Raw genomic sequence first — 14,554 nt, 5'->3', positions numbered from 1 at the left:
GAACTTTTAAACTGGACCTATCTGCAGCAGATGTTGCTTCTTTTCGCACCAATCTACGATTAAGCGCCCACAAAATAAATAATTCAACACGATATGAAGCCCACGTCCATCGTGACACACTCCCGCCTTGTGTTTGTTGTGCCTTGATCACTTCTATTTCCATCTTCCACCCACACAACTCAGACAAACAACACAGAACTTCTGACCAGTTTCTAATTGCAGACAATAAGACCTAGAAGGGTTCCATCAAGGTGATGCCCCACCAGAGTTATCATGCATCTAACCGTCATCCCAGTCGGTTGTCGTTCGTTGTGGACCAGAAGTTTCAGCAAATGAAGCTCACCAAGATGCCATATGCCGATGATATTCATTAATAATTCAATCTCGACGGGCGAGCACAAAGCTCAAGTCGCCTTTGTCTTCGTTGTTGTTTGTCGTTTTATTTTCTGGGCGACCGACGACTACGACGACCACAAAGAGTTTACAGCGAACAAAAGTCGAAGGAAGCGGAGCCACACAGAGGAGCCCCATCTCTTCTGACAAACATTAATAATAGTTAGCTTAGGTGGCTGCATGGCGGACAAGAGCTCAAAATTGGAATGCCGTCTGGCGCCATTGAGTCTGGAGAACACCTGCACGCTTCAGCGGTGTAGTTTGTTCTAGCAACAGCCTCCGCACATGCGATAATTTCTGTGTCATGTTCTATGTGGTTACAGATCGAGTGGAGTGGAGTTCTTGTTGTTTGCTCCTTCGTGCTGCGTTGCGTCGTTGTCTGTTCCTTTATAGTGAGCGTGGAACATTGGAACCGAGTGTTGCATTTGAGACCAACTGCACCGCACTTGGACATATCCTTTGCAAACGACGATGACTACAACGACGACGCGACACCGGCCCTTTGCCTGTTTCCCCCTGCATTGTACTTCTTAGTTTGTTCTGCCCACACATGGCACAATTATTTTAATCGCGATTCTTGCTCGTCGTAGGACGCGTCTGTGTGGAACCACAAGCATACCGCCCGCATGCTGATACGGCACCAGAATCCGCAACATCAAACGTATGTAGGTGTTGTTGCGAATGCTTCATCGTATACTTGGGATAATCCGATTTTGCCATCTACAGACGCCTGCTGACCATATAAAGCACCAATAAGGCTTACCAGCCTGCTGTGCATTTGTTGAACAGTCTCCAAGCTTTGCAACGAGTAGGCACTCTCTACCATCGCGTCGTCGTAGCAGTCAACTGCTCAACTCATGTCCGAAGAAGCAAATGAAAACACCTGCACAACAAGGATGATGGCGACCAAGAGCTGCCCCAGCCGCCATCATCATCTCCACTTTGAAAACAGTAATCTTGTCGAGCGATTCTAGAAGCTATCCCAGCCAATTTAAGGAGGCATATAGGCGGGTATACTCCTCCAGTCAGCAGCAGCAAAAATACCTAATGGACCGAACACGTCTGTATAGTTTTCGACGGTTTTTTCCACTTTTATCACCGACATGGAAATGTAATTACGCGCATTCAGATCCTTTATTGAGAGTGCCGCGTGGCAGGAGGAGAAATTGTTGATCATGTAGCTCCGCTCCAACATTGCTAGAGCGCGAGTATGGATATGGTTTTGTATTTTTTGTTTCATCTTTCTGTGTGCCTTTAGCTTTAACTATTTCACATCGCGTAACATGATTACTGAGTACACACAGTAATGCGGAAGATAATAATTGCTGGGGAAGGCTTTAAACTTTTTGTACTTTGATTGGAAGTTGAGTATACCCGATACATTTTGTACCCTACCTTAATGTCTATAAATTATTTCTACCGTGTTAGATTGCAGAGTGATTTATGAATTTTGTTGCCTTTTCGATTAAATTGCTGCCACTGATCAACAACATTGTGGTGAGTTTAAACACGAAAATTATTGCTTGATGTCTGCTTATTGGATGAATTTGTTAACTCAAATTGCTTTGGTTGCACTCGTCCATAGCCATATAGTTTTAAGATTTCAGTAATATGAGTTACATCTCTAGTCAAGAAGTCTTAGACCAGTTTATACCAATTGACATTTTTCACCTCAGCTTATTACAGACAATTGTCATATCTGACAACATTTTCCGATCTGTCAGCGGATAATATGTATTTGTCTATGAAAGATGTTTTTCTGTAAGAAGTAATTCTGCTAACAAATATGTAAACAAATGTCAGTTTCATCAAAACGCAGTCCAAAAAAGCAAATTATAATTTACCTACAAAATAATAACTGCTAGGCTGTGTGTCAATTGCGTTAAAATTTGGGTTGAAACTTTCACTTTGGTTAAATTTTAACACTTGTGTCGTTAATAAAATAGTATAAATTTTATCCTACTGTATAGCAGGTTGAAAATGGTTACCCCAAATTTTAACCCCTTCATTCAATTTAACACTTTTCCACTAACAACTTTGCTTTCTATAAAGCTTTAGAAATGATAATGTAGCTCCTGTAAAGATTTATGCAAGCCAAATTTGTAGTTGAGTTGGAATTTTACGACTTAAGGCGTGTTTCCGTGAGACTTCGAAATTAAGTTAGCCAAAATAAATACTGGAAATAAATAAATAAATTCATGGAAAAGCCCCGAAGCTTCAAGGCTAATTTATTAGTATGGATCCACAATTTTAAAATTATCCAAAGCATTTATTCCAACTCATTTTTACTGAAAAAAAAAGAAAGTCGAAGTAATTCCTAGTAAGCATTCTTGTTCGACCCAACAACACAGTTGTCTGGCCTATTGGTTTTTAAACAAGGGAGGCCGTCTCACTGAAAGCTGAAACACAATCACGCTTTGCCAGACGCGTCATCACGTTACGTTGAGAAATCCTCAAAGCGCGCTTCTGTCACTTTGATTTCGAACAGCTGACTGAAACATAAAATCTGCTGTCAAATAAAAAAAACACAGTCACTTACAAAATTATTGGTCCAAGTCTTTATCTTGATTTAAATGTGGAAAAATGAAGAAGGATATTATTGTGTTTAAAAAATGCATAGAAATTAGATTATTCTTTAATCCTATAGTAATAAAAACAAAACCAATCAAAATAAATTGTTTTTTAAACAGAACAAACAATAAAACTCAGTCTACAACATCATTAAATTATTGTTGTTTTTAATACGTAAATTGTTTTTATTTAAAATATCTCGATGTCGTTTTTTTGTGCAAAATCTATATGGAGAAACAAAAAAACACACCTAGTTTTGTAATAATTTATTTTTTTTTATTCACATTTGGCCCAATAATTATGGGGGTGACTGTAACTATGTCTGATAAATGTCAGAAAGCGAGCAAAAGTTCAGTCTGGTTGAACTTTTGCTCGCTTTCTTACGTTTCCTTACGTTTGTCAAAAAAAGCGTACGTAGAAAAAACGTCATTGTGTGAGGTTACACAGGTTTCGTATGGTTGAACTTTTGGCAGTTGTCAAAATCGACGGCAAAGCGTGATTGTGTTTCTGCTTTGAATGACTCACTACTAACTCTAGCATCTTCAGGTGCCCAATGGCGCTCAATGTCGAATTTATTTGTTAGTTTTTGTTATTAGACCTTAAAACATAATGGACTAATTTGCTTGTATTTGTCAACAAGGGAGGCAATCTCGCTGAAGGGCTCACTGGTAACTCGAGCATCTTCAGAGGCAAAATGGCGCCCAATGTCGAATATATTTGTAAACGAAATGAGGCTAATTTGCTGAAGGACTCACTGTTAACTATATCATCCTTGGGAGCACAATGGCGCCCAACGTCGAATTCATTTGTACGTTTTTGTTTTAGGCCTTGCAACTTAATGGTCTTTGTTTATTTATCTAATTTATTGTGCTGAGTAGTGAATAATTCCTTTTCATTTGGGTAATCAAAGATTGAATACAAATATATACCTACTTTTCGAGACACGATGTCATTTTTTCACTAGCAAATATTTGTCGTGCACCTGAAACGCTTAGTCACCAGTGTTTGCCCTAAACGAATCCATATTTGCCATACAGTCCCGGTGATTTACAAAGGTTAAAACAGGGGCTTACTATCAAAATTTTGACCTAAGGAGTAGATAGGCACCTTTTTGTGTCAAATTACACAATTGCTGCAAAAATGATTTGATGAAAACCAGACTAAGAAAAGCCTCAAGAAAGTCAGAATATTTGTGGAAATTTTGCCTTTTGGCACTTCCTGTAGCTTCAATTTAGTCTTCATTGCAATAAGATTCGCACAACCAATATTCTCATTATTGCGATTCTCAAGCTTTGAAGGGTTCACAGAATAGTGGCAAACTTTCTTTTCCAATTACAATTGATGTTGACTTTTGAACTTTCATCACGTAGCCTGTATTTTCCCCTGTAAAATCCAAAATCCACAACAACTCTGTAACCTCTTGGTGATCTCATTCAACAAACCTATCCCAAGCATAATGAAATGAAATGAAATTCTGTTGCAATCCACAATGGCAACAGTGATGGTGATGGTGGCGTTTCCAACAAGTATAAAGAGCAGAGCAACCCAAGCTCTAACAATAGAAATATTTTCGTGCAGTGGAAAGCCCATTTAATGCCTCCTCGTGATGTTGGCATCATAACCGCACAATGATGGTGGTGATCTTTTTGACCGATCTTTCCTGCTACTCCACTCCTTACTACAATCCAATCCAAAGCGAACACTCCTGTCTGGTACCAAAGTCAAGACAAGCCAAGTGAATTCCGACGTTTCCACAACAAAGCGCGATCGTAGGTGGCCAGCTCTCTCAGCCATCATAACCATCATAAACAGGAGATTGAGAAGAGAAAAAAAAAAATATATAAATAAATAAGGTCAATTCATTTATTTGAAATAACTCTTTTATGCTGGGTGAAATTAAATGGCGGACCAGTTAATGGGAACCCATTAAATCTATATAAAAACGCTACATGCTCTTTCTTATAAAACACTAAACAGTCTATAATAAAATCACTGACCACTTGGAATGAATGAAATTTTGATTGATTCCATATTTGGGATATCATAATAATTACGAAAACGAAAGAGCATCGAGTTCAGAGAGGCATAGCAATCAAGTGGTCTTGTTCCCAGTCTCACACTTTTAAGTTTGAAGTTTTGTGGGAATCCAAACCAAAAGTGGCCGTGAGAATAAACAATTCAATTGAAATCCAGCTCAGAATCAGAATTCCTCATCAAGGGCCTCTCATACAATCGTTCTTATAGTTCTCACACAGTTTAAGAGTGGAATATAAGTTGAACAAATTGGACCTATATGGGCACACATAATTGCACCCTCATTATAAAAGAATGACGGTTCACACGTTTGGAATGTTTTCAACACTGTCATTTCGTCGTTTTGATACTCTTTCATATTCGTTAAAAAGTTTACTATAGGCTTGCTGATGGCAAAGGAAAACGAGCAGTTTATTTGGCTAGTTAATCGAAAAAAGGGCGTCTGCCGATTTGTTTACGGAGATTAATGGCGTCGCGTATCTGTAATAGTTAAACCGACATTAACCCCTATCTTTTCCGACAAGGGAAGTGCACTATTCTATCGTTACCATTTTCAGTTCAATATAGAGAATAGAGCCATCATAAATCCTTTTTTCGGGCTATGTTGTTTAAGAGTTATATAGAGAAAGAGGGATGATTTATTTTTCTCATTAGGGTGACCGATTATATGGCTCGTGTCTCTGGGTCACGTGTGCGTGGGAAAAATGAGAACGCTTCCGATTACGATTTACATCAATCAGACAACACAAAGCCCTATACGCAGTGAGCACAACAACTGTGTTGTTGTTATCTAGATATAAAAGCATGCATTGTTTGAAATGTAAAGAAGCGTAAATAGATATTTTTTCATTGCATTGTGGATTGAAGTAGCGGTACACATGTGCGCGATTTCACTTCCCACAGGAACAATGTCAGCTGCAAGTTCCGGTGAGAATTCAGACAAATCAAATCGTTAATGAAGGGAAAAAGGAAAATTGTTGTGAGAACAATGTAATACTGTTGTTGAACTTGGATTTGTACTTTGTAGTTTGAATTGGAGAGTTTGTAGAGTTTGAAGGAGGGGAAATTTGAGAGAAAACTTTGTGACTCTCTTATAGCAGTAGAATTTTGTGGGAAATTCCTCCTGTTAGCAATAGTGAAAGTATTTCTTAAAGATTGAATGTTGCTCAACAAAAATGTAATTGAAAATTGAAAAAAAAAGATATCGTGAGACTGCGAGAAAGCAAGGCTCAGAAAGGCCAAAAAGACGACCGTTCTTGGTGCGTACAATCGTCGTTATTGGTTCAAAACTTCAGTGGATCTTAAAACTAATCTGTGTGGAGCTTTGGGAAAAATGAGAGAAAAATAATTTCGTCATGCTCAGTGATGAATTAGCTCAAGCCAGTACTAAAGCCGTTTTTTTTCAAGAAAAATACAAAGAAAAATGATTGCTGGTCTAAAAAGCTTCTTAATTGAACTCAAAACTTGTGGAACAAGAGACATCGAAGTTTAAGTCACATGTTGGAAATAAGGGATTCTTTCTTAAAGAGGACCAATGGAAAGATGGAGCTCTATTATGCATCTTATGAATCCCCCTCAGAACTGAAGGTGGGTTGGTCTGCGGGTACTTTACTGGAGAAACGAAAGATAAAACAGTCTTCATAGAATCGAAAATCACTGCAGATGTTAAATTACGGGTTCTTTGAAATGTAATAGAGCCCTAGCGTAGGGTTCATTCATGTTAAACCGTATGAAAGGTGTTTGTTTACCGACTCACTCGTATTACATTGGAAAACTAATTCCTTATCTTAATCAAAACTAATAAAAACATGAAAAATCGCTCCTATTAAAATAACTTCTGTTTATTTATTTTTTATTTTTCCAATCATAATGCTCTCCATATACTTATTCCAGTTGATAAATACGCCTTCAAACATGTGTCATAAAATTAACGACATGCAATCGTTATTTATTCCAAGTCGATTTAAAAGAAAAATCACATTTCTAGCGAGCGAACAGATGTTAAGCACCCACTGAACCCAGAAGATTCCTTATACTCAGCGCGATAGGTTATCTCACCGAACCGAATTTGACTTATTGCTAGAGTCAAGTGCTGACTTCACTATCTATAGCATGGAGCTCTGCATTTGCAGCGACTGCATCCGCCAGCCAGCCCAAAGCCAAATCACATGTGTGCATGTGCATGCGACGAACGAGTAACGCGATTCACAAAAGACTATACGAATACCGCCACTTCCCAATGACTAATGACCCCATCGGTTATCACGCACAGATATGTCATATGAGCGAATTGAGTTCCATTACCGTAGAGAGGAAGAGGAACCATCGAGTCGCGTCGTTTTGTGGCCATAATGCGTCCCCATGCAAATCTTCACTTCAATCCTATCGGATCGAATTTTTTTCTGTACTCTAATGCAACTTCGACTTCGCCTCATAATAATCTTTGAATACGTTGGGGCAACAAAAAAGTTTCAAATTAATAAACACAAATAAATCTTGAATTTTGCACGGGGGCTGGGTAGTGTATATAGGAAATGATAAAAGGAAGGTATCTCTGCCCACTCTGGCCGCTCCGATACCTTTCGTCATTGCTGTCAAGGAAATTAATTGCTCGTAATTAATTTCTCTATCGCCAATTGATGCAACCGCACTGCAGCTTCGGCAGCAGACACAGTAGATGCATCTGCGAAGCGTTACAAGATATCTGGTTTGGAAGCTGCATTCATATCATCTCTTGTTGGATGTTAGAGCATCTTGCGTCCTTCCCGGTCTCCTTTGTCTCTTGTGGATAGATGGACGTGGTGTTGTGTCGTGTCGATTTGTGAAAATTGATGATTCCAATTATGGAACAGTCACAACGTGCTTAGCAGTGTGTTATTACTTCTTCTTCCAACTACCGAGTCGAACTAGCGACTTCGTCGTCAACAACGACATGGGATTGGTGACGACGATGATGATGATGATGATGATGATGATTGTAATGATGATGATGGAAGTGTTGATGGTGGGTTCCAAGTCAGCGGGACTTTATTAAAAGTTTATAACAGCCACTCTACCATAAGAAAAAAACAAGAGGCTACTTTAGTAGGTACATGTACACCTGGATCCTGGTCTTGACTTGAGATGTGATCGATATTTTTGCATAGCCAAACAGGATGAGGTGTATGAAGATGTTGCAACTATTAGTTGCTGTCCAATCAAATGGTGTTCACATCACTCATGGCCCCGCTCCGTCGATCCGTGGCATTGATCTTCTAATCAGAAGCAGGTGTGTTGCTACTTGTTTTCATATCCAGCTGTGTGTGATAGATTTTTTCAAGACAAAGAAATTGATTACAATTAATAAGTAATTTCTTTTCATTGGCATACTTGTGGTATGGATAAGTTGCTAAACTGACATTTTTTCTTATTGAAAGATGTGATAGGCAGAAGTAAGCAAAAATTAAAAAAGAAATTCATTTAAATTCTAATGCAAATGGAGAACTTTATAAATAAAATTGATGTATCTACCTATGTAATTTAAAAAATGCACTAATATCTGACTTTGTTATCAATTCATACTTGAATGTTATACTTTTTTAACGCTTTCAGGTTTTTTGATTCAGAAAAACTAAATTATAATCTCATTTTTTAAGAAAGGAGATCTAAACTTAAATTAACAAAATTAAACGGAATAATATCAGTCCGATTTTCAAAAATAAATCTGTTATTAATTAACAAGGATTGAATACAAATTCTCTGCAGCATCTCCCCGGTTACACTGGTTTTGACGAAAATAGAGCTTGAATTAAACCATAGTTTTCTAAAGTTTTCTAACGTCACGTTTACAAACATATGTCAAAAACTCCGTTTTTGGGTAATTTTGCTTTAAACAACTGCTAATGCAATCTCAAAAAGCCATAATTTGTCGTCGGAAATACCTACCTACTCTTTTGACAAAAATGTGTAGCTAATGCATACTTTTTCAATCTTCTGCAAATTGCTCAACATTTTTATTATCTTCTTTACAAAAGTATTTCCTCATTTATAACAACTCACATTGTGCAGCAAATAAACCATTTGCGTCATAATTGAAAAACTTTTAATAAAAAAGTGAGATTTCGAAAATTTACAAAAAATTAAAGCTGACGATTTCGTTGTTTTTTTTTTTGGCTTTGGTTTATTGGTTTTTCAGATGCATCCTTCTCGGGCAAAATCATTTTTTGTTTTTATCTTTATTAACACTCACAATACCAATAATACGAACATTTGAACCATTTTTTTAATTTTTGACAAAAAACAAAATGATATTTTTCTAAGCCTCGTTTCGCAAAAAATGTCCCAAGTTCAAAAATCATCATAAATTAATAAGTTACATAGCACGATGTAGAATATTACAGTATTGCTTGTAATAATTTTATTTTTGAGAGGAATTTCGAAAAAAAATATATGTATTTTAATTATCATATCGTGAGTATCTGGGTACCTAAATTTAATAAACAATCAAGATTGCAGTTATATTATTTAATTTGTAGTATTTTATTTGCCATTAAAATAGACATCTCATTACCCAAAAAAAAAAACAAATTAAATATTTAAAACATTTCAGAAGTAACAATTACCTACTTGTAATTAACACCTGTGAATATCGTCACTTTCATATTTTTCGATCAAAGGTGTTCGCTTTTATCAATATTCACCCTTAATAGATGATCTTTTCATCTGGCGCCTATAAACATTCAATTCAAGAGCTACCGTGGGGTGCATTATAAAAATAAAAAGTAATAATATTGCGTTTTAACATGCGCACATGGACATTTGCGGCGCGGTTTGCACTCACTCAATTTGACATCTGCCAAAAAAAATATGGGATTCTAATGGAATAGCATATGTGCGGTGTAATTTCGTGTTTATTTCAACTACATTTAAAAAAAAGGGAGAGTAAACATATGAATGAAGGAATGTCCTTTCTCAATTGTATTCTACGCATTCGGTGAAACGCATTTAATGTCAACACCCCATCTGAAAAAATTGGTGCAGCTGATCAACGAAGGTACAAAATACCGTTGCGTTGTATAATTATAAAGGTGAACCTACTTGCATTTAAAACAAACCCATTTGAAAGTAAAAGTTCGGCGCATAATTGCAAATAAACGTCAAAAACTTCCCTTAATACTTGATTGTTTTTTTTGTGCACGTGAAAATGTACTCGCACATAAAAATAGGGGTAAGATTTTCTTTGAGAACTTGCAACGTAGTTGAATTCCTTTTCTTAAGAATCCATTGTTTTGGAAAAAAAAGAAAATCAGTTGAATAGAAAAATTATTTAAATTCACGCGGTATTTTTGTATATTCTAACGAGTTTTTAAGAATCAACAGAGTAAATGGAAAAGTAAGACCCTAACATCTGCAAATTTTCAAAAAATATCGAACAATGTTTAATGTTGACATTTTGCTAGCTGACAAGTTTTGGGTGGTATGTCTACGAGGCATCGTTGGTTTCATAAAAAAATATCGTCTAACCGACCCCCAAACCCCATATAATAATTTTGCTTCTATTAAACCTTTAATAAGCAAAATAAGCTTATGTAGGCTTCATAGAAGCAAAATTGTTATTCGGCTATTTCATTGCGGTGGAGGCTTGTTGTAAATATTAAAGCTTTTTGCCTAAAATCGCAACTTCATTTAATGATTTTATGGAACTATCGCCGTTCTGTTGAATTTTCCATAAATGTCAAAAAAGTATCTCTTAGTCTGTTTCCATCGGTAAGGTCCCTTCATATAAAATTCAGATTTCTAACCGCAGTTCTTTTTGAATTACCGCAACATTGTACCTCAAGATCGTGATATGCGATCCAGGTGTTACAAAAAATTTAATGTTTAAATACAAGAAATTATCAAAATTTATCCAAGTTCAATATCCAGTTTTGATTTTTTGTTTACCAGCAAAACGGCGGCGATGCCAGTTGTTGTCCCGAAGTTCCCTGCATTTTATGATAAAAAAAAACACCACCCCAAGGACAGATATTTATAGTATTCATAAATTCATATCGAATACGACAATCAATTCAATTGTGAATAATTCTTTCAAGTGATCGTTTATTTTGGCCACACAAGAGATCCCTTCTGTTCCCGATCACAATGACACATTCATAGAAATGGTAAGCAACCAAGACCAAAACCCACGGGAACATCAGCAGCACCATCGGGCAACCAGCAGAACTACCAAATCAATTGCAGAACTTGAACTCTGCTCAGCTGCAAGAAAGCAACCACATGAAAAAGAGTAACAACTGAATTTTTGTTTACAAAAAAAAGATGGATGAATCGTCGGACTTTAAGAAGGTCACAGCTGAGCTTGAGTTGTTGTTTACTTCAAATAAAAGACGCAAGGGGCGTGAAATCGAAAGACAAATTGCACAGAGTGTTCTTTAGAGAGTTTTCCTTTAAACACACGGGTGTTCGTGATTTCAAGATGGATAGAAAACATAAACCATGTAAAAAGGCAGGCAAAGACTCTGTGAGGAGTAAGAATATTTTGTGTGAACACGTGTTCGACAAACTATTAATTCTTGGGACTTTTTTTCTAATTTCAAATTGCAGTCTTGTGGGGTTCAAAAGATTAGGGTACTCTGAATAGTTAATTCAATGGGTAAAAATCAGACGTCAGCTAGGTTTCAGTGCATTATTAAAGAGATGTTTATTCGAAGCATCAATCAGTGCGCCATTTTGAAAAACGTGAAAGTCTCAATATCTCTAAAATGACTTTTCGCACAAGGAAATTTAGGACCTTTACATAGTTCACATTCTTTCCCCAGGAAAGTGTTAAATTTAGTCTACCATAAGATTTCTTTATGATGATCAAAATGTATGATCAACAAAGTAGAGAAGATGTGGACGTGTTGATCAATTAGGCTGCTCAACTTTTGTTAACCCAACCCGATTGAAAGGTAAAGTTCATCGACCGTGTCCCGAAAATGTCTCAAAATCATCCCAAATGATTCCCGAACGTGTCCTGCAGAAGTATCCGAAACATATCCCGAACGTGTCCCAAACGTGTCTCGAACGGGTCCCGAACGTGTCCCAAACGTGTCTCGAACGAGTCCCTAATGCGTCTTGAGAAGTTCCGATCGTGTCTCCAAAAGGTCTCGAACGTGTCCCAAATTGGAAATGACACGACAAGTTGAGTCTGATTTTAAACGTTAACCAAGTAAAATTTCACTGTAAAATTTCCAATTAATTCCGATTCATCAAATCAATTCAATATTTTTCTTAAAAAAGTCGCCAATTATTTAGCAAATAAATTCAATCCAAAAATTAAATTAACTTTACAGAAACTAGAATTTCAATATTAAAATAAACATCAAGTTTGCATGGATCTAAGAAAAAATCGTATTAAAAATCAAACTAATTCATAGAACGACAGCACTGTACACTGAAAGAGAATAAAAATATAAACACATTTTCAATGTCGCTGCCGAAGAGAGCATCATAAATCATAATTATTCTCTTCAAAACGTTTTGAGTGTGTATGCAGATGTGCGTACACGTCTACACGATGCAATTTTGGCTGTATAAAACATCCGCCATGAATGTGAATCTGTTGAATTATTTCTACTGAATCAGAACAGTATTGCCATATTATATTATCTTTTTGAATTTATTAAGATATTCACATGACATGGACTTTTTTTATGAAATAACATTATTTCCAAAATTTAAAAACAAACATTGAAAAATAAAATTAAAAAAATATTACATTTATTTATTAAAAATCTTATTTATTGAGTTAACAAAACAGCTACGACTTAAGATTTATTTTTTAAACAGTGTTCTATTTGACTTATCATCGTAACAGCGTGGAGGTTTCTCACAGATAAAAAGTAATCTTCAACAAGCGACAAACAGTCCAGAGCCTCTTTGTAAGAGTGAATAGGATCATCCAGAACATCATCATCATCAATATTTATAACTTCTTGTGCTGTTAGAGATTTTGGAACAGGAACAGATGTTTGTGCAGGTAAAGGTGCTAGAGAAAGTGAAGATGGTGATATAGCTTCACTTACATCTACTGATCTCAGAATAACCTGCTCTTGGTCTGAAGGTTTGGTAGCTGAAACAGCTTTTGCAACTCTTTTCAATGTCTGCAGTTTTTTTGCCTCAGCTTCTTGTTGCCTCTTCAAATTATCAGCCAACTGCTTTTGTGCTTCTTTTACTTTTTCGATTTGCTGTCTTTGTGCTTCTTTGATCAATTCCAAATGCTTTTTCTGCTCTTCCAACATTTTGGACAGTTGAATTTGTTCTATATTTTCAGTTTCTTTATTTTCTGTCAAATCCACAGACACATTTTCATCCAACGGGGTAGTTTCTTTTGTGGCAATATTGCCAAAGAATTTTGGTCTTTCCTCTTTTATGATATCTTTAATTCTAAAGACTTTACTTTTTCCTATGGGGATTTTTTTTCCATCATTTTGCATTTTTTTGACTCTTTTCTGAAATCGCATTAGCCATTCAGCTTCATGAAATATATCAGATGTGTTTAAAATTGATGCTGCTTCTTTAGCTTTTGACTTTAAAATATTATGAGGCATTTCAAGATTTTTGAAACCTAATCTTACACGACCTAACCAAATTAGGACGACATGATCAATAAAATCGTCAATTTTTCTTCTTTTGGTTTCTATGTATGACATTTGGCAACTCTGGTATGGAGATTTTGTTGTATTAGTTTTAGTGGCAGAAGTGGCGGTGGAAACAGCATTTATTGTCTCTTTGTTTTTGTTGTCTTGTGTTTCATCGTCTGAACTCAAATCGATTATTGTTGCCATTTTATTTGATTTTTCTAGAAAAAAAGTACATAAAGATTGAAGAATAGTTTGAAACTAACTAAGAAAAATAAGTACTTACCGAAAGTATTTGTTTTGTTTTGATAAAATGAGAATTTATTAACTTTTTTTTCTCACTAAACTGAGAACGCACACCGACTTGGACTCTAATCTACTTACTCTCATACGGAGGTTAAAATATTGCAATGAAAATAAACGCTCTTTTTTCTGCTTTATCAGTTTTGTTTTTGTGAGCTATGTAAGGATTCTCTTTTCGAATTTACATATGATGGTTGACAAATTGAAAGAGAAATGAGAAATGAAATTCACACACACCATGGCAATATGTAATTAAAGTGCGCAAGTAGACCAGTGCTGTCGTTTAACAAAGCGTACTATCGAATAATTTGTCAATTTAGCAAATAATTTTTATTAATACAAATATAGAAGTAACCTCAATATTTTGAACCAGATATCTACAATCTTTTTCACCAATGTTTAAGAACTGCCTACCTACATAATCTTACGTTTCGTTTTTTATCTTTTCAAAGTGTTCAAATGGGGAACGCATAGTTGTATTGGACATAAAAATAGTACTAAGTAGTACTCACTTCAGAGCTATAACACGGTAACGCTTCGCTCAAGTGCGAGGGAGATGTACATATGATAAATTGTTCTTCCTCGCACTCAACCAATAGCAATAGCTGATTGTACTCTGAGGTAGAGTATTAAAGCTCAGGGCTGCCGACAGT

General features: G+C 36.1%; 1 protein-coding gene across 1 annotated transcript; it reads right to left on the bottom strand.

Moving 5' to 3' along the window:
- Positions 1-12,716: 12,716 nt before the first annotated feature.
- LOC129909171 (uncharacterized) lies at positions 12,717-14,163 on the bottom strand. Its single transcript, XM_055986176.1, has 2 exons — positions 13,885-14,163; positions 12,717-13,819 (listed from the first exon to the last, which is right to left on the bottom strand). Exon 2 carries the CDS (start codon positions 13,803-13,805, stop codon positions 12,786-12,788), a length of 1,020 nt encoding a protein of 339 aa, XP_055842151.1. The 5' UTR covers positions 13,806-13,819; positions 13,885-14,163; the 3' UTR covers positions 12,717-12,785.
- Between the last annotated feature and the right edge of the window lie 391 nt (positions 14,164-14,554).

The sequence above is a fragment of the Episyrphus balteatus genome, chromosome 2 (assembly GCF_945859705.1).
Source record: "Episyrphus balteatus chromosome 2, idEpiBalt1.1, whole genome shotgun sequence".
Classification (NCBI taxonomy): Eukaryota; Metazoa; Arthropoda; class Insecta; order Diptera; family Syrphidae; genus Episyrphus; species Episyrphus balteatus.
This window is presented reverse-complemented; position numbering and strand designations above follow the sequence as displayed.